Source organism: Sturnira hondurensis, unplaced genomic scaffold (assembly GCF_014824575.4).
Source record: "Sturnira hondurensis isolate 20B ecotype Veracruz unplaced genomic scaffold, ASM1482457v3 Scaffold0002640, whole genome shotgun sequence".
NCBI lineage: Eukaryota > Metazoa > Chordata > Mammalia > Chiroptera > Phyllostomidae > Sturnira > Sturnira hondurensis.
The window spans coordinates 111,029-134,143 of NW_028075271.1; the positions used below are offsets into that span (position 1 = coordinate 111,029).

At 59.7% G+C, this 23,115-nt stretch overlaps 2 protein-coding genes across 2 annotated transcripts in view; both read right to left on the minus strand.

Annotated features, from left to right (window-relative positions):
- Nucleotides 1–3,970: 3,970 nt before the first annotated feature.
- On the minus strand, nt 3,971–5,844 carry LOC118983292 (cTAGE family member 15-like). Its single transcript, XM_037040638.1, has 2 exons — nt 4,929–5,844; nt 3,971–4,725 (listed from the first exon to the last, which is right to left on the minus strand). The coding sequence occupies exons 1-2, from the start codon at nt 5,590–5,592 to the stop codon at nt 4,097–4,099; spliced, it is 1,293 nt and encodes a 430-aa protein (XP_036896533.1). The 5' UTR covers nt 5,593–5,844; the 3' UTR covers nt 3,971–4,096.
- Nucleotides 5,845–8,332: 2,488 nt separating this feature from the next.
- HUNK (hormonally up-regulated Neu-associated kinase) overlaps nt 8,333–23,115 on the minus strand; it is a 71,145-nt gene continuing 56,362 nt past the window's right edge. Inside the window, exons 7-11 of the mRNA XM_037040552.1 lie at nt 20,726–20,888; nt 17,233–17,316; nt 15,722–15,769; nt 11,802–11,988; nt 8,333–11,571 (exon numbers count right to left, since the gene is read on the minus strand). Of these exons, the coding sequence (XP_036896447.1) occupies nt 10,913–11,571; nt 11,802–11,988; nt 15,722–15,769; nt 17,233–17,316; nt 20,726–20,888 (1,141 nt within the window). The 3' untranslated portion in view covers nt 8,333–10,912. The remainder of the gene's footprint in view (nt 11,572–11,801; nt 11,989–15,721; nt 15,770–17,232; nt 17,317–20,725; nt 20,889–23,115) is intronic.

A 23,115-nucleotide genomic window follows, 5' to 3' on the forward strand; every position in this document is an offset into this window, starting at 1 on the left:
AGAGCCACACTGACCTGTGTGGCCTCGCAGAGCTGTGGACACACGCTCCTCGGAGTTCACCCCCACCCCCTCCCCGCCCAAGGCCGACCAGCTCTCCGGGCCTGTCCCCGCTGCAAAGGTTCAGCCATGCGACTGCCTCTCGTTCTGTAGGTTTCAGACGTGCCTGAGATCTCTAGTCTCTATCACCCAACGCTGCGAACTAAAGGACCCAGAATTCAGTGGCTCCGCCCAGCCCTGACGGCACTGGGTGCTCATGATGCTGCACTTGGAATGGAGTTGGGAAAGATGAACTTGCCTCATCTCCACAGGCAGCCGGACCCGCCAGGGCTGCCCCGGGTCGCAGCTCCCGGGCCTTGGTTGTCACTGAGGGGCGTGGTCCCCAAGTCCCCTCCATGTGTCTCCTGCACTCGGGTAGGATGGCCTCCTCCTGACGCTCAGGTCAGGCAGCAGCCTTCTTCCACGGCAGCGGGATCCCCCAGAGCACAGCAGAGAAGCGGTGGGACCCCTTAGCGTGAAGGCCGGACGCGGCTCAGCCTCACTCTGTCTGCAGTTCGAGCACGAGAGTAGCCGGGGCCAGCCCGGGTTGCGGGGGAAGGGGCCCTGGGGTGGGAGGGCAGCCCTCACTGGGGGCCACCAAAAGAGCAGTGTCCCCCGCTCCGCGTTTACAGGAACCTTGTAGCGAATTCTCTGGAAATGTACACTGGCCGATTACAAATGTAGTTGATATTTCTCTACCTAGAAATTCTGACACTCAGCAAAGCCTGAGAAAGGATGGTGCGGTGTGAGCTCTCACCCCACGTGGTTCGTGTTCGATTCGTTGGAACATCCCAGAACTATAGCTCCTGTGCGCCACCCGACGAGGGGGCTGCAATCCAAATAGCAACTCCTGCTCTTTGTCCCCAGGGAAGCAGTGAAGGACATGCATAAACGTGAGCTCAATGTCGCTTGATGTCTCCGGTGACATTCGAGACACAGCAAGCATTTTGGACACAAGTCCCCCAAACTTACCCAGCAAGATCAGCGTTTATCTCCATTAAAAGGTCTAACAGAGGCTGCAGACGGTCAGCTGAAGTCACTCTGGCTGCGGTGGGCAGGAACCCGGCGCGTGAGCAGCCCAATGTCTGCACCAACACCCTGTACCCCGACCTGCTCCATCTCCCCCAGGACCAGGGCCTGGCTCCTCAGCTTTCGCCGCTCTCTCCTGCATTCCCACCTCTCCTTGTCTGCTGGTCACCTGTTGGTCACCTGTTGTATTGGGGGCTGCAGACCGAGTCCCCTCAGATGGAGATGGCACGGGCACTGCATGCCAGTCGTCCGCGGCTCCTTGCACGCCACTCAGGCCAACAGCCACAGCTGCCCCAGTCTCTCACTCCCAGCTCTTCCCCAGAGGCACCTGCCCTCCGTGTCTGCCTTCCCCGTCGGGTGCCAGCCCTCACCCAGCCACAGCTTCCCTGGACAGACCCCGACAAAACTCGCCCATGGCCATCTATGCCAAGTTGCCAGCAGACCCTTCAACCATGTGGCTGAACTTCTTGCAGCACAAAACAGGTGGGCCCCTCAGTCTGTTCTTCTCAGGACAGAGCCTGTCGCCTCCCTTCCCCAACCTTTGACAGCCTCTGCACAGGCTCCCCTCTCTCTGCCCTGAGGCTGGTGTCCCCAGAGCCTGGGTGTGGCCCACTCTGGCTCTCCAGCTCCTTCCCAGCCAGAGAGATTCTTAACCTTGAGCCTAGGACTTCAGGATGTCCGAGATTTGGGAAGCAGGTCCCACAGGGGGCGTTCTGAGCGGGTGGTTTTTCTGATGAGAGTCCCAGAATCTCTGGTGGTCCGGCCTTGGCCAGAGCAGGTGACCAGCCCCTGTCCAGCCCCACGCTGCCCACAGAGCCTTTTCCTGCAGGCTCAGCCCTGCCCCACCCTCGTGCGGCCGAGGACCACGGGTCCCCAATTTGAGGGGAGCCCACAGTAGCCGGCCCGTTACCTCTTGCAGCCCTGCCAGGCGCCCCAAGCGCCCAGCTCCCGGGCCAGGCTGGCTGCATGCCCGATTCCCACCAACCGCAGGCTCCACACACTCCTGCCTTGCCCTGGATGACCTGTTTGATCTGCAGATCTGGCCCGTATCACCACCCTGAAGCTCCATCTGGTCAAGGGGACAGTGTCACCTGACACCTGGCGTGTCACCACCGCCAGCATCCAGGATTCGTGTGGGCTCTGCTCTGTGCCGGGCGTCGTTACCGGCACCCTCGCACAGCCGTGCACCCACCACACATGCAGGGCCATGTATCAGCCGTATTATTTGGCAGGTGAGAAACTGAGGTGAGAGAGGTTAGACACCTGGCCGAGGGCACACGGCTAGCACTCGGCGGTCCTCAGAGTCACACCCCACCACCACACTGTGTTGAGGTGGGCAGCAAGGAGCCCGGGTCCAGCTGCAAAATACGCCCCAGCATGAGCAAGGAAAGCCGCCAGCCCGCCAGCCACGCATGGGGTTCGAAGCTGCTGCCCAGAAATCTTTGACGTGGTCGGGCCCGCCAAGGTCCGGGCTAGCAGGGCCCCGCAGAGGCCAGAGGGAGCCAGCCCGCTCCAGCTTCCAAACCAGCCCTAGGGGCTTGTCTTCTCCTCCTCTTCTTCCACCATCGCCCCTTCTGCTTCCCTTTGATCGTCTGTTCTTGACTCTCGCTGGGGTGGCAGTTCTGTGGGTTCACGGGCCTCCCGGAGTCCTTTCCCCCTGCTGACCCCCAAGCCCCTGAAACTGTGCTGAGTCATCGTGGAAACCGAACAGCCTTGAACTGGGCAGGAATGAGGGCCAGGGACCTCACTCTGTCCATCACAGAAACTCACGTGTACTGGCCATTCTCCCCCCACCCCCGTGGCCCTCTCTGGCCTGCTCTGTGCCCCAGGTGACCCCTGCCTGCTCTCCCCAGGCCCTCTGGAGGCCCCAGCCATAGCCAGGAGGGCAGGAGGGGTCAGGGGTGGGCATTTGGCCTGGATCCCTTGACAGCTCCTCACTGGGCCCAGGTGACCCCCTCCCCACCCTCCCCTCCCCCCAGACCTGGGGGGGTTGAGAAGGCGCTCCTATCGTCAGCCCCTGGAGCCCCTCCTAGGCGTCCCTTCCCCCGCCTACAGCTGGGGACCACCTCCGGGTGTCCCCGCCTGCACTGCCTGGGACGAGGGCTTCTCCTGGGGTCCGGTCAGCTCCACCGGGCAGCTCCCCTGTGGGACTCAGGTATCATCTCTGCATTTCCAGGTGGTGCGAGCGTGGGCTTCCCCCCCTTTTCTTTAAATGTCTAAAGAAATGCTGCGACTTTATTTATACATTATCCTCTGTTACTAACACACTGACTAAAGGTGACATTTATCTGCATTACACTGTGTACATTGCGTATGTGTTTGCCACCGGGGAAAACTTTTATTTTTTCGGTATAAGATATAGAACCATCTAAAGAGCAAAATATCTTAAACAAAACAAGGATAAATTTAGAAAGTACAAAATAAGAAAATACTGCTTTTAAAATTTAACTTCCCTAAAATAACTTATGAATTTCGAGCTAATCTGGTAAAAATACTGAAGTTTGGAAAGGATGTTGCTGCTGCTTTTCAGGGTTTTCCCCCACTTGTTTTTAAACAGACAATCAAGTTTACTCAGGTAAATATTAAATTACTTGTAGAGACTTCCAATAGCAGCTCACGGCAGGTAGAGATGGTCTTCATGGTTTTAAATAAAGTCTGTTCTATGTCAGACTTCAAGGATGGTCAAAGTACTAGTGGACTGTTGATTTAAATCAAATACAACACTTATACTATCTAATTCTAGAGGGTCCAATGTATGAAAATAATGCACAATATTCACAAAATTATATTAACTAAACTTTATTTTAAATATTTTAAAATATTAAGATTATTTTAACTAACTTAAGATTATAATTCTATATCTACTTGCATTAGAGGAATTATAGTATCAATTAAATAACTGTAGCTAAACTCAAAAGAGACGGATCAGAGTCACTGGAATAGAAACACAGGCAGATGTTGTGTCCTGGGTATCAGGGCTCAAGGCCCAGCTGCCTCGGGAACCGAGTCAGACTTACAGGTGTTCCAGGGTTCACGCTCCTGCGTGACCCTGCTCCTTCCTGGGGAACTGGGGACCCAGGGGACAGACTGGCACTTCTGGGCCTCGGTAGGCTGCGGGTGGAGCAGCGGGAGCAAAAGGGCCACCTGGGAAGGGCTGGAAGGTGAACTGGGCCCTGGCCAGCAGCTGCCTGTGGCGATCGTTTTCTCTCCATAGCTCCTGGAGCTTTCTCTCCGTGCTCTCGGCGGCCTTCCAGGCTGCTTCAGCTCTTTCCCAGTGGTACCGAATCTCCTTCTCATAGTAGAAAGTGCTCCTTCGTAGTTCCTGGTGCATGTCTTGGGCCATCTTCTTGTAGGTGCTCAGCATCTCATAGGTGGACTTCATGTTTCTCCCGTCGTCCAGCAGTTTCTCCTCCATCTCCGAGCAGCGCCTTTCCGCCTCCAGCACCTGTTTCTGGAGCCGGGTTAGACGATCCTCATAGGTATCAGGCTGAACTCGAAGCTTCAGCTTCAGCTGCTGAATCTCAGCGTTCAGGTCTGTGTTTTCACACCGCAGAGACGCTTTCTCGGTCTGCAGGCTCCTTATTTCTGCTGCCAGCTCTTCACTTATTTGCTTTTGCTCCCACAGTTCTCGGGCCCTTCCCTGGTCTTCCTCGTCAGCACCTGGAGGGGACACGCTGAGGTCAGCATCACTGGGGACACCCTTGAGATCACCTTCCCACCCGTGGACAGACTGATCAACACTTCCTGCTTCTTCTGACATTCGACCTGCCACTTGACGTGAGCTAGGTGACCTCTAAGGACCTTGGGCCTGGGGCTGGTCTGCCGTGGGCCTCCCCCCAGGGACAGGGACTGGCTGACTGTACCTTGCAGGTCCCACTCCACTGGTGCCGTCGACGGCTCCGGCCCTTGTTTCTCCTCCTCCTCGTCTTGGACGTCCTGCTTCCACTCCACAGTTTCTTCTTGGCGCACCTCTGGACTTTCGGGATGACGAGTGTTTTTGTTCAAGTCACCTGGCATGTTCTCCTGAAGTTGTTCTCCGCCAGTCCCCGGTGCTTTGGTGACAAGCTTCTCATCAGTCACGCAGGAATGTCCAGGAGGCTGGATCCTGCGCACCATTCTCACTAAGTCAGCCAGGTCCTGAAGTGACGACATCCTGCTCAGGTGCTCGTTCAGGGCCTTCAAGCACAAGGTCTGTAACCAGAGAGGACCGGCCTCCACCCCAGGTGGCTTGGGGGTGTCGTCAGCTTCTGTCATCGGTCCGGTATTCTCACTGCGTCTTGCACAGGCTTCTTCACGGGCAGGACACCGTTTCTCGGGCGCCTTCACACTTCCTGACATGTGTCGTCTCTTCACCATCAAAGACACCACCACCAGAGTGCCCACCAGGATCACAGAGAGGAGCACAGGGAGAGCTGGGACGTGTCTCAAGCTCTCAGAAATCAGCAGCAGAATCGCGCACAGGTGCTCCAGGATCAGCTGGAAGGTGGACGCGGTGGCCGTGGCCGTGGCAGGCACCAGGCCCTCCATGGCTGGTCAGGCTCACAGCTCTGCCACTGACTGCCAGTGTCCTGTGGGCACAAATAACTGCTCAGAACCCCAAGGCGTGTTCTGTCTCCATGGTGAACAGGTGCCTAGCAACCAGGGTGGGGCAGTGGGCTGGGGGAGGGGCGCCGGGAGGTCTAGAAACAGCCCCTCACTGGGCTCTGAAACAGCAAGTGGTGGCATTCTACAGGCCCTGGGGCCCAGGGGGGTGCTGCCGGCACCTGGAGGTCGGTCCCTTCAGGCCCACCGGCTGCGCAGCAAACCCAGGGGGTTGGAGCAGGGCTGGGCTGTCCCCTTCTGTGCACAGGAGCCAGTCAGGGCCGAGGGTGGGATCATCCCTTTGGGTCCATTCTCCCGATTTCAAGTTTCCTTCTGCTGGGGGGATGTCTGCTGCTGCCCACACAGGAGCCCTCTCTCCTTGCCTGTGGTCACCGTGGGTGAGCAGAAGTCTGAGACCCAGCAGGTCCTCACAGCTACTAACTACAGGACCAGATGCCAATCCACAGTCTCGGGGGAAAGCATTTAGAACCAGGAGAGTCTTACAGTCATGGGCCTGTGGAGCCCACACATCCTGCTCACCTTTCCTTGCCGGGGGTGACTCCACCCTGGGGTGACATGGTGACCCAGGCTCCTCCCTGAGAGTCCCCCCATGCCCCCAGGGCTGCCTGGAAGAGTTGACAGCCCACTGAGTCTTGTTCTCCCACCTGACCGGCTGTTATGTGTGCAATTGCACCCCCAAATGTATATGTTGACCTCACAACGCGGCCTCATTTGGAGGGGACCCAAGGTCAGCAGGGGTGGCCCTAATCCAGCAGGACTGGGGTCCCAATAGGAGAAATGGGGACAGAGAGGCGGGCATGCAGCCGGTGGAGGACGAGGGGACGCCACTGCCTCGGGATTCAGCCGTTGTTGGTCTCGGTGCTCCTCCCACGATCGCCCTGATGGCTGGCTCCCTTTTGCATCTGAGAGGCACACTGTCCAGCCGGTCACTGCAGCACTGTCACGCTGGGGGTCACTCATCAGCAAACGGTCTCCGGACACTGCTGTCACCGGGAAGGTTCTCCTCCCCCACCTCTATCTCTCCATCATCTGCAACAGAGTCCATGAGACCCGGTGACCTGCAAAGTCCACCATGCCAGTCCCTGAAGGGCAGGGGGTGGGGGCCTCGTGGTGACCGTTCTAAGCAGACGGTCATGCAGCCTCGCCTCGGGCAGTTCAGCAGGGAGACTCCGCCTGGCTCTAGATTGGGGCGCTGGGCTCCTGCCTGGGAGGCTTGGATGGTGGCCCCAAACCCACTGCTTGTGGTTTGGCCCAAATCAAAGAAATCCACAGCCCACACACCACAGTGGGGTGGGTGGCTGGTGATTCCAAGTGGGATCGTGAGCCCCAGCTCCGTGTGGTTTGGCCACATGAGTCACTGGCAACACTGATGGGCTCACACCCCAGCCTCCCTGGGTGGCGAGGGAGGACGTTCGGGGAGCCACCTCGGCCCCCCAACCCCCACTCCACCCTAGGGGCAGGGCTGCCTGCCTGTGCACCCAAACTCAGCTCCTTAAGAGTGACCCCATGCTCACATGGGGGTGAAGAGACGACTCTGTACTGGTCAGTTCTGGGCCATCCAAGCCACCACCTGGTCCGGGCCCAGGTCAGATCTTAAGGCCGGGATGAGACCACTGCTCACTGGGTCACTCACCAAGGGTGGGCTGAGCACCGTCGGACTCCAGGTCCGGTGGGTCACGGAGACACGAGATGAGGAGACAGGATCCCAGACTTGAAGGGGGTGAAGGGGTAGCGTGGACGCAGACATGGACGACTACAGGCCAGCATAAGGGGCGAGGTGAGCAGGACACCCACACACAGTTATGGAGGAATCAGAGAAGGGCACTGGTTGGCTGATGCCCCGCCCCCAAGATCTCCATCCGCTAATACCCAGACTTGTGTGTGTTAGCTGCCCAGGCCAAAGGGACTTACAGCGGTGGTTACAATAAGGGTCTTGCCAAGTGGGGGTGGGGGTAGCCTGCATTATCCAGGTGGGTGCATCTGGTCACAAAGGTCCCTACAAGGGGAAGGGAGATGGGGGTGGAGGCGGAAGAAAGCGGCGTGACGAAGGCAGCAGATGGGAGAGGGGATGTGGACGTGGCCACAGGCCAAGGGACCCGGGCAGCCACTCGAGGCTGCAGAGGCAGGGAGACCTTCTCCCGCTCGACGCTGCGGATGGTGCCGGCCCTGCTGGGGCTGGGGCTGAGCCCCGTCGGACTCGCTTCAGCCTCCGACCTGCAGAGGAGTGAGGATGCCTTGTGTCATTCAGCCTGTTCGGTCTGGGGACACCGGGAACAGCAGCCACAGGGAACTAAGGCATGACACCACAGAGCTGGAGGGTGGAGCGGGGAAAGGGACGTCCCCTGGGTGAGAGGTGACCTGACAGGTCCCACAGCTGGGAAAGAAAAGTGGGAGCAGGGGCCCAGCAGAGACGACGCGGGTGCTGTGGGAATAGGAGCATCTGAGCGTGGCTGGGCTCGGACTGGATGTGGGGAGAGCCCAGTGTGGGGGACAGCGAGACCCCCAGTGCACAGAGCCCCGCATACTCACCAGGGAGGGAGGGTGCGGTCTGGGGCTGCCCTGGGACCTTTGCGGGGAGGGGGTGTGTGGACAGAAGTGGGGAGATCCAACAGCCCACCCAGACCCCCCCCCGTCCTCCTCCTCCTCACCCGCCCCCTGAGGCCCAAGCAAGGACGGAACCTCCAGGCGACATTCTCTGCGTGCCGCTTTCAGAGTTTTTGTGGGAGAGCCTGTGCCCTCCCAAATTAAAATGCTGACTCCTCCCAAACTGCCGTTCGCTGCGTGTCCACCACTTGGACCTCGGCTTGCAAAGCAGGGAGGCGAGGGCAGCAAACACCCGCAGACCACCCCCGTGACCCCCACCTTGTGGTCAAGCACCGCAACCACCCGCGGCGTGTTTCACGATGTGTCAGCAACCACGTACGAGGCAGCACAGCCAGGGCAGAGTGTATTCAGTCTTTGTAAGGGTACAGACACTCAATAACGGTGACACGCACGGTCCTTGGTTACGACCAAACCTACCACCGAAGCGGGCTTTTCCTCCCGGACCTCACATGGGGCCGGGCCGGTCACTTCCGTCAGCAGGCACAGGAGGACCGAGGTCACAAGTGAGAGACAGTCATGGGTCGAAGGGACAACGCACGTCGGACTTACCAATGGGACAGTCAGGCTTTCCACATAAATACAATAATAAGGAACCGAACACTTCTCCTCTCCTCCGATTCCACACACCCGCCAGGAGCTCACACACAGCAAAGACAGTGCAGCCCCTCCCACCGCCCCCCCCCTCACTGGGTCTGCCACTCGCGGAGTGCATTCACAGTTCAGGGTCCGGAGGGAGGTGCGGCAGCTCAGGGAGTGAGTGACAGCGACACATGCGCTCCCACCCTCGAGGGAAGGGAGACGGGAGGCCAGCCAGGCGAGGGCTGCGGAGGCACAGGTGCGCAGCCTGCCGGGAACCACTGTCAGGACAGGTTTCCTCCCCGATCGAAAACCAAGCTCCGTCCAAAGGACAGGGTCTGTTTCGCTTGCTTCTCTCTGCTGTAAAAGCTCTACTTTCGAGGGAATGTTCCAGAACCCAGCCTGGAGCTGTACAAAGAAATCCCAGCACAGTCAGGAGCCTGATGTACTCTGGCAAGCCCGAGGAGGGTGGGGAGCCCATCTGCAGGTCCGCCCAGGTCAGCCAGGACTGGGCAACACCACGTCTCCTGGGGTCAGCAGACCTCTGCCCTCCCCTCACTCCATCAGGGACGTGGGGGCAGAGGAGGTCCCCACAGGCAGAAGAGAAGACACGAGCCACCCCCACTGGCCAGCACTGTCGGGCCACCAGTGCAGGCGGGTGCAGGCTTTTCAGCTCTCAAGGGCCACTGTTGGCTCCAGTGGTGTGCCCCGGCACAGCCACCACGGTGGCTTCCGTCTCTCCTGCCCGAGGACTCCAAGCTGCCGTGTGGTCTCTCTGCTGCTTCAGTCGCTCTCTGACCTTGCTAGTCCTTCTTCCCATGCTGCTCGTGACTGAGTCGTCCCCAAGTGCCAGGCCGAGGCCCCACGAGGAGACAGCCCCTGGCAGTGCCAGCAGACACGGTCAGACCTCACTGGGGTCCACAAAGCACACACGGCAGGGCGGCAGACACAGAACTGAGAATGTCTTTGGCTCGATCCTTGGTGGAAGGTGCAGAGACAGCGACTTGGAGCCTGTCTCTGGGGACCGCGGCTGTCCTGAGAGAAGACAGGACTGTCCTCAGAGGGTGACCCTGCCAGGCCAGCCTTCGGACTCCCAGGAAACCAGCTGAGCTCTGAGCCACGCCCAGCCTCTGGACAGTTCAAGAACCGGTCGTTGTGAGGCCTGCACCCCCTTGGTGCGTCCTGATCTGACCTTAGCCATTTTCTCTTTGTAATTAACCCATTGAAACCATGTTCTGTGTCTTCCAGAAGGCTCAGGGCTATGTTGCTACAATGGCGTGCACACGGGGCTGGCTGTCAGGCCCGTGTTGTCCTGCAGGTCGCCGTGGGCCACCAGCCACGACAGACAGCCCCGTGTTGGCCTCTGTGCCTCCACACTGATCCGGAAGCGCGAGGCTGGTGGATCACTCCTCTCTCCCTCTGGTTTCTGAAACAATGTCACGTCAGCCTCACGATGCCACACAGAGAAAAATCATCTTTGGGGAAGACCACTGACCCATCAGCAAGTTTCTACCAAAAAGGAAAGAATCTGTCAAAACCCAGTTCAGAAATGAGTGCACGGCCTGTTGGTCTGCTTCTCTCAGTGGGTCTCCATGGTCTGGACTGGTCTTTACCCAGCTGTCCCCTCCTGTTCAGAGGAGCCGGCGCCAGTGGTGAGGGGCCTGCCTGGCTCCCTGCAAGGCAGTCACCTCTGCAGAAGGACAGGCATCGTGGCCGGATGAGCTGCTGCAGGACATTGCCGTCAGTGTCCTACCAGTGTGGCCGACGGCTAAACAAGCAATGACTGGGGAGGCCCAGGCAGGGCTCACAGTGAAGGTGGGTAACAGTCCATAGTCCCAGGGGCCCCAGGCCGGTGCACAGCGCCCACGGAGAGTGCCGCTGAGGGAGCAGGAGGAAATGGCTGTCCTCAGCTGTCACCACAGCCCACCCTGCTGATAAACCCGGGCCCTGGGGATTTTAGCTGCCCCCAGGTGGGACACTGCCCAGCTGGGGCCCCGCAGCCCTGAAGGCTGCTGCAGGTGAGGCGTCGGCTCCACTGCTGTCCTCAGGCCACCGCCAGTCCCCGTCAACACTGCCCCTTGACACCATCAGCCACATCGAAGGGAAGGCCACCGGGCGCCGCAGGCAACAGCGCGGGCATGCTGGCCTCTAGGGGTCTGTCTGCAGGGGGCTGCAGGCTCTGGTGCCGCTTCCTCAGCATCTGCCCGATGCCCATCATGGGGAACCTGCCGCGGCTTTTCACGCAGTTTGGGCTCCCCAGGGGCCGTGCCACGCTGGCACTGGGGACCAGAGCGGGGGCATACACACCACCCTCTTTTGGGGGGCAGCTCCTGTCTTCGTGAGCAAAAGAGATCAGAGTGGGATGCAGAGAAGTCTGGAGAGGAGACGGGCTTCCAGGCAGCAGGGCTGGGGACAGCGCCCGCTCCCCGGGGGTCCCGTGTGCTGAGCCCCCTGGGGAGCCCAGGGCCCCGCAGTGATGGGCTGGGGACAGCAGCTCCAGTGGGTCGTCGCGGTCCCCAGACTCGAAGGAGCGGACCATGTCGGGCACCAGGGGGTCCTCCCGGGGCAGGACCCCGCTGCTCCCTGGGCCCTGCTGAGGGGGCTCCACCTTCTTGACCACCCTGGGGGTCCTGGGCGGCGGGACAGCGATGAACTCCATGGAGGAAGAAGCCACGCAATGGGAGTCTGAGGTTTTGCGGAAAATGTTGCGGCAGCCGAAGGAATCTGCACACCAAGAAAGCCAAAGACATAGTGAGATCCCTCCACAATCCCCGCCCCCACTCGCCCCCACCCACCCCCACCCCTGCTCACTCCATCTCCTCTGCACAGGCGGCCGACACACACGGCTGGGTCTCCACTGTGCCCACGGGCACAGGACCCGTGTCTGTCCCAGGGCCACATGGCCATCGCACAGTCTGGCACGGCGGCCTGGAGAGCAGGCCCGGCAGACCCACCTTTGTCGGGGAAGCCGGACTTGGTGGCCTTGCGGTCCCTCAGCAGCAGCCTGGCGCCCTGCACCTGCGTCGAGGGCGAGGGCGAGGCCGGGGGCTGTCTGTGCGAGGGCAGGGGCTTGTCCAGCTTCCTGGAAAGCGGCCGGTGAAGGAAGTCCCCTCTTTTTTCTTGTTCTTTGGGCTTTTTGTCCTTCAAATCAGAAGTGGACACGTACTCAGACACACACGAGAATCTACCACGTCAGCCAAAAAGTCCGTTTAGTTGATCCCTTACGACGGCTCTAATAGGGCTTAGTTGTCTTAAACTTCATTCGAAACAAGTTTGTCAGGTTGTGTTGTGACAGCTGTCCTACCAGTGTGCCTTTTTTAAAGGATTTTATTTATTTATTTTTAGACAGAGGGGAGAGGAGAGAGGAAGAGGGAGAGAAACATCAATGTGTGGTTGCCTCCCACACGCCCCCTACTGGGGACCTGGCCCACAACCCAGGCATGTGCCCCGACTGGGAATCAACCAACAATGCTTTGGTTTGCAGGCCCACGCTCAATCCACCAAGCCACACCAGCCAGGGCTATGACTTCACTTCTCAGCGTGCATTTAAAAAAAAAATCAAAATTGGAGAATTTTTGTGCGGCCATTTTAATGTTGAAGATGGGAGAAAATACACAACCTTTTCAGCATATTATGCTTTATTATTTCAAGAAAGGTAAAAACATAACTGAAACAGAAAGATGTGTGCGATGTTTGGAGAAGATGATGTGGCTGATTGAATGTGTCAAAAGTGGGTTGTGACATTTCTTGGGACTATGGACATTTTGGCCAAGTAAGTCCCTGCAGGGGGGGGGCTGTCTCAGGCATGGGAAGGTGTTGAACAGCGCCCTGGTTTCTGCCCAGTAGAAGCCAATAGCGGGAGACAGTCGCCAGGTGTAAATTACCCAAGTCAATAAAGTTATTGGAGAAAATGAGAAATGCGTCCTCTATGGGAAAAACGTAACTGACTTTTTGGCCAGCCCCAGTGATTCCTGCTTGAAGGGTTATCCACGCAGATTTGAGAAAGCCGGTTTTTCACAAGTCTCTGCACAGAGCCAGGCCTGGGGGTCCTCAGGCGCCTCGCCCCCCCACCTTCCGCTGTCCCCGGCAACCCACGCTGTGTCACCTCCAGGGGCCCCAGCCCGGGCAGGGTCACCCTTCGGAGATCGATTACTCTAGAACAAGCCAGACAAACGAAGGCAAAGCAGGGGAGGGCTTCTGGAACCTGCTGTCCCCTATAAAGCAGAGCCCCGAGGTCCTGCCACAGCAGGAAGGCGGCTAATTCGCCGGGACGTGGCTGTTCTGGTGGGCTCGGCTGCACCGAGGGCTGGCAGGAAGCCCATCGGGCCCTGAGCCAGTCGGGGGGGGCTCTGACACTCTGCCACCCCCGGGTCACGCGAGCACTCACTTGTGTCTCCAAAAGGAGCGCTATCTGGCCATTTGTGCCATGGTCTTGCCTTCACTGAACTCGACTGCAACCCCCAACGGGAGTGAATTCCACTCCTGTACCTTCAAACCCGCAGCCTCAGCGTGAGGCCAGCCCCCCGGGGGAGGCTTAACAAATAGTGATCAAATGTTGAAGAAGGAAACGCCCGTGGGAACCGCACGGCATCAACATGAAAGGAGGTCAAGCTCCCGGGAGGCGGGGACACCGAGAAAAAGAGGTTTTCTCCTCTGGCCCCCGGAGCTGTGTGGTGGCTGCTTCTCACGGAGCAGCGGCTGCTCGACCCCACGGGACGGGGGGAAAGAGGCCGGCGGCCCCACTCCTGCCTTGAACCTGGGAGCCTTTTCATTCCCGGGGCCTCGCCTGCTCTCCTGGAGGAGCCGCAAGCTTCCCGGGGACACAGCTTGACCCGGGCCGCGCCTTTGTGGTGAGGACGCGGGGAGGCCTCACAGACTCAGGTGTGCCCCATCCTGTGTCTGCGTGGGAAAGAGCGGAACGCAGGGAGGCCACACTGAGTGCAAGGCCGGAGACCCGGCTGCGGCGGCCTGTGCCCCAGGGACAGGTGAGGCAGGAAGAACGAGAGGTGAAGCTTCTGCTTCCCCGGTGTCTGCACAGCCACCAGCAGCCCTCACCAGGGACACCAGAGCCCGAAGCGCCGCACACAGAGGGGACGCGATGAGGCAAGGCCCGTGGTCCACCCGTCCTCCGGACAAGGGGCAGTGGGGGCAAGGAACGAACCCCAGAGCCCGAGGAAGCTCCGATTTCCCCAGAGCCCTGGAACCAGAGTTCGTAACCCAGACTCCACAGTGCCCCCGGGAGCCAGGGACAGGGAAGGGCAGGCCGTCCCGGTGGCACGAAGGGCAGAGGCAGCTGCTGGCCAGGGCAGACGTCACTCGGAGTCCGAGGGCCCTGGGTCACAGGCTCCATACTACCAAGGGGAGAGGGGCCCATCGACTCCAGGTCGCCTGGGTCAGTCCCCCGCTTCCCTCTCCCTGCCCCTGCAGAACGGCCCCCTCTCGAAGGCCGACGAGAGCGAGCTCCCACGCCTCCCAAGCATCGGAGGGGCCATGACAACGGTCCTGCAAAGCTGGGCTGCTCTGCGGTCCCTACGCTGTCTGTCGGGGCTGCGGGCGTCTCCATGGCTTGGCCTCGGGCCCTTTCCCTCGCTCTCTGGGCTCTCCAAAGCTGTAGGATTGGGATACACAGGTCACCCCCTGAGGGAGGCGTCCAACCACGAGTTTTCTGCAGAAAGAGACCAAGGTTGGCTCTAGAAGCCTCTCCTCTGACCGACAAGGGGACGTTTGGTGACAAGCCCTGTGAGGGCAGGAGAAAGGAAAGTTCCAGGAACCCTGCTCCAGCCCCTGCTGGACTTAATCCCAGGACCCTGTACCCCACTGTCCTTCAGCCTAAAACGGCGAGTCATTCCGCAGTGACTGGTTTCTCAGGCGGCTGCCAGGAATTGGTCACCCAACTGCTCTCTGCCAGGGACAAGCCACGGGGACCAGCCGCTGGGTCAGTTCCTGTGGAAGGGTCACCGGCCCGCAGAAACCTGTCTGCCTCTGAGCGCAATGTCCCCAAGTACAGGTCACAGATGCAACGCCCGTCGGGTGTGCCCTTCCCACTGGCATGGCCTGCATTTCCCAAGAGGGTCCCTAGAAAGCAGTAGACTCCACTGCCCCATGGGACAGACAGAGCGTCAGATGTACAGACATTGCCCGCCTTCCACATGCTGGCGCCTGCTCCCCACTCCCCACCCCCCTGGGGGCTCCTGTCCGGTGCAGGGCCTCCCTGGCTTCCTTCTCAGTCTGAGTCTCCTGGGAGCTGAGCCCCACACCCCCGAGCCTGAGGGCAGGCGGTGGATCTGAAGCTGTGGGTTACAAGGTCCCCTTTGGGCCACCAGGCACAGTCCCAAACCCCCCAAGGCAGACCTGAGAGGGGACCTCAGGCGGCCCCTGGTTCGAGCCGCACACGCAGCAGCTTCTTTTGTGCAAACCACCCACTAGGGACGTGCGTGGGGATTTACACAACCTGTCACTGACAGTGTGGGGGGACCCTGAGTGTTCCATTTAGGACGAGGACTGGGGCCGAGCTCCAGCAGCCCCCAGGGGCACGCGTGACGGTCAGTTCTGTGCCCAGGCGGCTGGGCCGCGGCAGCCAGTGTCTGGGCAAACACCAGCCTGGATGTGGCCGTGGAGTGTTTTTCAGGTGAGGGCGACATTTCAATCAGTAGACTGAGCAAAGCTGGTGACCCTCCACCGCAGGTGGGTCTTGTCCAGTCAGCAGACGGCAGGGTCCCCAGGAAGGAGGCTCCGGCCTCCTGACGGCTTTGGGACAGGAGCGGAGACACCACCTCTGCCCCGGGTGTCCACGCAGGGGCACAGGCACCCCGTGGGGTCCACTTCTCCGGAGAACGCTGAGCAATGCGCACCAGGGCCCCAAGGGCTTGCTTACCTGAACGGCAGGGAAGTCCAGGTCCCGTGTCCAGGCGTCCAGGGAGGTCTGCGGACAGCAGCATTTGTCACCAATTCAGAGGCCGCACCTGCTGTTCTTCCCACACCTGCCCCCCCGCCGCTTGCCCCTCGGTGTGAGAATTTTTCATCTCGGTGTTCACACTAGCCACCAAACCCCCCGGTCTCGGTGGAGACAGGCAGCAGGTGTCCTAAGTCACGTGCTGAATACACGTTCCGGGGACCTTTTCTCAGCTCTGAGGCACCACAGAGGAGGGCTCCCGGGGTGAGTGGGCAGGTCAGGGGGTGTTCTTGAAGTGCAGACCACACTGGACGTCCCTCGGGCCCCACCCGTGTCCCCTCCCCCAGTCCCCAAGGCAACTACCGTCCTGGTTTCTAACAGCTCAGCTGGCCTGAGACACTTCATTGTAAAAAGGTGTCAAGGTCGTGAAACAAGACACAAAGCAGGCAGCCTAGCATCTGACCTTCACACACACAGTCCCCCCTACGGGTGGGATTGTATTTCCCCAAGTTCCTACGTGGGGGTCCTTAGCCCCAGGTGCTCAGGACAGGCCCTCTCCTGAAAACGGGATTGGGACAAGCCTGTCACATCCCTTTGAAGTTTGGGTCAGTGGGGCTCGGGAAAACTCAGTCCTTTGCCTTGTGGAAAGGGGCAGGTTGGCATTACTGGGCGGTAGTCAAGTTAACACCAGGTCCCCAGGAGACCCTACTACAGCGTGACCAGTGTCCTCACACGAAGGGCAACCGGACACAGAGACAGATGTTGGGAGGCTCCCGTGTAATGATGGGGCAGCAACTTGGACGATGCTCCCACACGTCCAGGAGCCAAGAGACAGCCAGCCCCTCCAGGAGCAGGGAGAGGGGCCGGGGACAGAAACCCCCAGCCTCTGGGACCGCCCGGCCACACCCTGGTCTCCGCCTCCCAGCCTGTGTGTCATTTAAGCAAACACAGTCCCCCACCCCCATGCCCAACTCTCCTCCCCCAACGGTGAGGCCACTCTGACACCAGAGAGGACCCCCTGGTTCCATCGGAAACTCTCCTACACGTCAACATGACTTTATGGAAAATGTCTTCCGGCTCTGTGTGGCTTCACACGCCAGTTCAGATCCGAGGACCGCCCCTCCCTGACCCTCTGGTCCTCCGGGGCCCCTTTAGGACAGGGAGTCCCCGGGGCCTGTGCCCAAGGGGTTCACACGGCAGAGTCGGTCCCAGTTTCACGGACACTGCCGCCGGAAGGAACAGGAGGTGGAGACGGGGCCGAGTCGCAAGGTCCTGGCACTGAAATCCCAAGAGGGAAGGTTTGTCCACTTAGTTCAGCCCTTTGTCTCCTCGAGAGAAGTGGGATCGAGAAGAACGCCAGGCTGCCGGGGCTGCGTGTGCGCAGGGCCCCGGAGCCGCTCCCCGACACCTGGCCGCTGCTCCCCGCACCCAGGCTTCCCAGCCACGGAGGGCAGCTGTTCTCAGACAGCCAGGGGCGCCGTGGGGCCGCTCACCTCATAGGGGTCCTTGCTGGGCCTGCACCTGCCCCCCTGGGACGGCGGGGTCTTTGGGCCGAGGCCGTCCTGGGTGTCGGGTTTCTGCCGAGGAGAAGACAGAAAGCACGCTGAGCACACGGGAAACAGAAACGTCTGTGAAGGACGATTCGGCTTGAAACCAGGGCTGGGCCCAAGGGGCTGGCAGGGAAGGGCAGGGAAGGGCAGGGAAGCGCCCTCCCTGGCTCTGCTGGGAAAGGCCGGGGGCCCCAGGTAGGTGGCAGATCCCTGCGGGACCACATCCCCCATCTGCTCAGTGAGATGCTCTGTGGTGTCAACGCAGCTCAGGGGCCGAGCTGGGAAGGGTTAACTCCGTTCATTTGAACTGCTACCCGGGACATAGGTCTTCATTGTTGGCTTATCTGACGACGGTCCCTGTCTGCCCCCGACCCCAAAAAGAGTCCCAGCAATTCATCCAGGTCCAGAAGAAGACAGACAGCTGCACCTGTGATCGACGGCCGGCCACCCTCCCCACCCCCATCTGCAGACAGGTGAGACTCCTGCCGATTCATTCATCCACCCGTACATAGTCACAGATTGTCCCTGCAAGGTCTCTAAGTTAAACCCCTGCTCCTTGGCTTTGGGAAAAGAAACAGGGATCAAAAGAGCAGGAGAGACAACAGGAGGTTGAGGTCTACCGTTTCTCCCTTTCAATCACGAATTTCATCTTCAAAATCACACGTGTTGTCCTTAATTAGCAGAAACTAAGAACTGGGACAGGGCACACGGCGCGATTAAATTAGCCACTGTCCGCTGGAGCCGAGGGGTGCCGTCCTCGCCCGTGGGGACACGTTCGCTCCAGTTACAGCAGCTGTGAGACCAGGTGCGTCCTCTGGTTGCAGCGCCGAGGGCGGAACAGACACAGGGAGAGAAGGCCCGTCTACAGCGAGCAGCATGAGCTGAGGTTCCGGAGAACATTCTCCGCAGACAGAGACCCACAACCCTGAGGCCAGGCCGCGGAGGGCAGGCGCGGCAGGCGACGGGACTCCCTGGGGGAGTCAGAAGGGTCTCTCCCGCGCTGGCCGAGCCGCAAGGGTGTTTGGGAGGAGTGGGCGAAACACCAAGTTTGCCCCTGCAGATGTGGAGGGCGACACTGGAGAGAAAGTGTTTAAACAACCCGACCCCCGGCCCCACCTAGCGGGTCAGCGTCCAGAGGGTCTGCGGGCCAAGTGGCGCCTCTGCTGGCCACTGAGGGCAGGAGCCAGGCTGCCCTTCACACACGCAAGGGCGTGGACCTCAGGCCAGTTTCAGGGACACACTAACTAAAGACTCATTTTCTGAAGGTCGTGCCTCTGGCGGCTCGCTCCTCTTCCCTCCCTCTGACTTGTTTCAATCCTCGGTGGCTGCCCTCTGCCGTAGTGGCTGGGGGTGTGACCTCGAGCCCCCCAGGGAAGGGTTGTGGGCGGGCGCCTGGACTGCGTGCCCATCTGTTGACCAGTCACGAGCACAAAACGCCCTACCAAGGTGTCACGTGTATTATAAACGGTGATAAAGAGGGCACTGGAAGTGACAGGAAAGAAATGAGGAGGGACACAGGCTCCGATAAAACACAAACGGGAAACAGCTCCGAGCGCGGCCTGTCCTTCGATTCCCCGTCGAGGCAGAATGGCGAGCCCTGGGGAGGAGAGAAGTCTCTCCATCACTCCTTGTCACACAACCAGTGACATAAAGCAGCGCTGTGTCGAGAGCCCCCTCTCGCTGCCTTCTTGGACTGCTCCCCGCAGCAGCTCCCCTGTGACCGTGGCATGGTCCCCAAATCCACGGTCCCACCCTCTGCTCTCGGAGCATCTTTCCCCCTAAATCGCTGCTATTGTTGTTAAAAGCCTTTGGACACGGAGACTGTCACTTCCTGAGAACACCCTTCCTCGGGTGGTTCCACAGACACAGGAGTTCTGTGGACCGTTTCCTGTGGAAGCCAACGTGAGCACCCCACGCTGCTCCAGCTCGGAAACACCTGTCCTTCCGCCCGCCCAGCCGTTCCCCCAGGAAGGCCAGTCGTCTGCACATCGATGTTTCCCGGACACCTCCCAAGCCCGTTCACTGCAGAGACACACTCTTAACCATCTGCCTCCGGGCATGACAGGGGTCATCGCTGCCCTGGCAAAGAGGGGGCTGTTTCCCTGGTTGTAGGAGAGTGTCCATCTTTATCTCTCAAATAGAAACCTCACAAAAGGCTTCCACGCCCCGGCCGGGATGGCTCAGCTGGTTGGAGCATCGTCCCGTAACCGAAGGGCCGCGGGTCCCATGCCCAGTCCAGGCACCGAGGGCAGGCAACTGACTGATGCTTCTCTCTCACATCAATGTTTCTCTCTCCCCTTCCTTTCTCTCTAAAACCAATGAAAAAAAAAAGCCCTCGGGTGAGGAAAGAAAAGGTTTCCAAGCCTATTGTAGGGAAATTTTGTGAAATATTAGGGTTATCTTTTAAACAGCACCAAAACACGCTGGGTTGCAGGGGTGTCCAGCCCACAGCCCAAGGATCACACGCGGATCAGGAAGGCTGTGAATGTGGTCAACACGAAAGTGTAAATTCACTTGAAACATGATGAGATTTTTGTGTGTGATTACGTGTCACAATGGATTTAACGTGTGGCCCAAGATAACTCTTCTTCTTCCAGTGTGGCCCCGAGACACCCAAAGGTCGAACCCCCTGCGAGAAGTTCGCCTTCGTGGTGGATTTATGTGTCCTGACAGCGACGGGCCCCACAGCCAGGCCTCAAGGCGCCGGCCCACAGGGCGGGCGCCCTCCGTCCCGACAGCCGGAACAGCATCTGGCTGTCTGACAATCCGCATCTCTCGGGCGGACTTCCCCTTAGGGCGGTGCAGCCCCCGCCACCCTGCATACGGGGGCAGGAGGCACGCTTCACAGCCCCTGCACCACCCTCCACCTGGTCTTCCCTGCAGAGTTATTTCCCAGCCACTGTCCACCGAAGAGAGCTGGTTTGGCCAAGACTGACCCTTGCTACCACATGTGTGAACTTGTGGCCCCAGGTAACCCCCGGGCGGTGGGACCCCGAGGGACCTCACAGGGGCACGGGCCACCTGCACTTTTCTTGGAGAAGAGAGGCCAGGAGCCAGGCAGTGGCTCTTGTCTCCTTCTTCTGGAGAATAAATGTGCACAGGGGGTCTCCCCAATGCACCACCCCCAGCTTCAATGGCCGCATGGGTCCCCAGTGCTTCCAGCGGGGACCCCAGGATGCTACGAAGAAGGCAGAGGAGAAGCCAAAGGGAGAAGAGGCCCCGGCCTCCCAAGAGCCTGCCTGAGCCTGACTGCGTGAGGACACAGGAAAAACGCCTTGGATGGACAGTATGCTCCCCGCCCCCAACACGCAGGTTTGCTGCTGTTTTCACCTCCCCCCCCGTCGGGACCCTCAGCCTCCCCTCGGTCTGAAGTAACCGCCAAGATCAAGCGTCATGGAGGGGACACCCGGGGAGATGCCGCGCCGGCCCCACTCACCCCTGACAAGTAGCGCTCCAGCTTCTTGTTCAGGAGGAAGTAGACGGCGAGGATGTGGCAGGCACGGTTGGCGAGCACGGTGCTGATCACGTCGCTGTTCTTGTAGCCCAGCTTCTCCGTCATGTGCAGCACCACGCTCGGGCTCAGGTCTGCCAGCGAGATCCTGGCGGCAGAGGAACAGGGTGCAGTCACCCCTCCGCCCACACGGAGAGGCCGCGAAGCAGCACTGTCCCCCATGCAATGCAGGGCCGCCGCCCTGGCTGCTCGTGGACTTTGCATCGGGTCAAAGGTCCCTTCTACAGAAAAGCGGAGGAAATAGTGTTATTCCCCTGCGTGGACCCAGCGCCTGGGGGGGCCGAGGTTAATTAACACTTGGCCGTGTTTCCTTCCCCTTCCTCCCTTCCCCACTCTCTCCTCTTTCTTCCTCCCTCTCCTTTCTTTCTTACTTTACACTCCAGCCATCCCGGCATTTCTTCCCCAAACACCTCAGCATGCATCTTCGAAACCCAAGGGCGCAATCTCCTGCAGAACCACAGTGCCACCCACGCACCCAGCCAGGCTGCGGCAACCTCTCGGGACTTCCTAATACTGGGACAGCCTTCCGGTGTCCCCCGTGGCCCCGGACTTCGCTGCAATCGGACGTTCTTTCCAAGCTGCACTTGTCGGACGGGGTGGAGCCCCCACGTAAGTGGGTGTAGGTTGGGTAATACAGCCGGTTTTCAGGAACCCGCCCAGACGGGGTTTAAAGGAACCGTGTGAGCTCATGTGTTCATCAGCAGGAAACCGGGGGCCCAGCTGCAAAGCAGGGTGCTCTCCACAGACAGATCAAACCTTTGCAGGACGACGGTAAAGCTGAACTCCTTGGGATAAAGCGCCAAAGAAATACAGGCGTGCGTTCGCTCACCCATCCACTCATTCACTCGTTGGTTCGTTCGTTCATTCAACAAGCCTCTCCCCATGGGGAAGAGGGACAGGAACCCACGCAGCCTCCACAACATTCCCATGAGGGGGCACTATTATCCCCCCAACTCACAGATGAAGAAAGACGGCCCACAGCAGTGACATGACGCGCCCCCGGTCCCAGAGGCAGGGAGGGGCAGCCCCTGAGTTCAGCCTGGGCCCCCTGGCCAGGCGGCCCACCTCCACGCTCACCGCCTCTCAGACGGCCAGGCGGATGGCCACGGAGCACAGGCAAGCAGGCTGAGGGGTGCGGGGCGAGGTGTGGCGGCCCTCCGGGGGACGCGTCTGAAATGCCGGACCTTCCTCCCCTTCCTCCCCAACAGGACACGCTGACCACGTCTAACACAACTGAACCTGGGGCGAGGCATGCTGGGAAGCCACAGAACACGCTGTATGAAGAGAACATTTCTTTCTCGGGTCCCGTGTTCCTACTGCATTTACCTGCGGGCCGGTAAAACCAGGAGGGCAACTGTCACTTTCTCCCCACCTCAAACGCTCTGTAAAACGAAGACAGGAACTAAGCTGTGCCTCCCCAACAAGATCAGAGCTTCCGCTCCATCCCTGGGACACCGCCCATGGAGCTGCCTCTAGGGGAAGACGGGCAGCGGGCCTCCACCCACAGGCCACGGGAGCCCCGTCTCTGCGACACATGAGACCCGACCGTTTCTACAGCCCGCCCGGCTAGCGCACACGCAGCCTCCTACTTGCGACCGAGTCCAAGTTCAAAAACCCTAACCTGGCAAAGCCAGCACAGGACGCTGGAGTTTAAGTTTTCATCTGCCAGAGCCTGCCTGCAACTTGTGGGGGACAGCACAAAACGAGATGCCACGGGTGAGTGACCCTTTGGCCAACGAGGGGAAGCACTTTCTAATAACAGGCCTGCTTCCTACGACAGCTGCTGTGTTAGCAGATCGAGCCAGCTCGCTGGCCCAGTGACACCTCCGGCTGCCGGCGGCACCCATGCTTGACACAGGGCATACCTGTGTGCTGTTGTCCCCCGCCTCCCTGGGTGCTGGCAAGCAGGCCTGGCCCAGCTTCACTCTCTGTCCTGGGCTGGGGTGACTTTCCGGGGTCTGTTTCAGATATTGGCCCGAGCCGAGCCAGTGCGGGAACCAGCAATCCAGTCCCAGGTGCCCCAGGTAACCAAGGAACCTGGACTTCGTGTGAATCCTAGGTAACAAGTGGGTGAAGCCCCCCCTTCATCTGTTGCCATGGGGAGTGTAAGTTTGACCCAGTAATGTGGATGTGGTCCCCAGGAAGGCCACTCATGTCCCCTTAGGTTCTTCTAGAGCAGAGGTGACAAACTCATTTTCACTGGGGGCCACATCAGCCTCAAGGTTGCCTTCAAAGAGCCAAATGTAATTTCAGCTCCTTAACAGTGAAGGAATAGTTACATTTACACAGTCCTAAACTTATTTTGGCCCTTTGAA

Excerpts from the sequence above, each read along its gene's own strand:
- LOC118983292 (XM_037040638.1), bottom strand. The coding sequence starts at position 5,592 with ATGGAGGGCCTGGTGCCTGCCACGGCCACGGCCACCGCGTCCACCTTC. Across the intron at positions 4,726-4,928 it reads AGTGGAGTGGGACCTGCAAG|GTGCTGACGAGGAAGACCAG; the intron begins GTACAGTCAGCC and ends TGTCCCCTCCAG.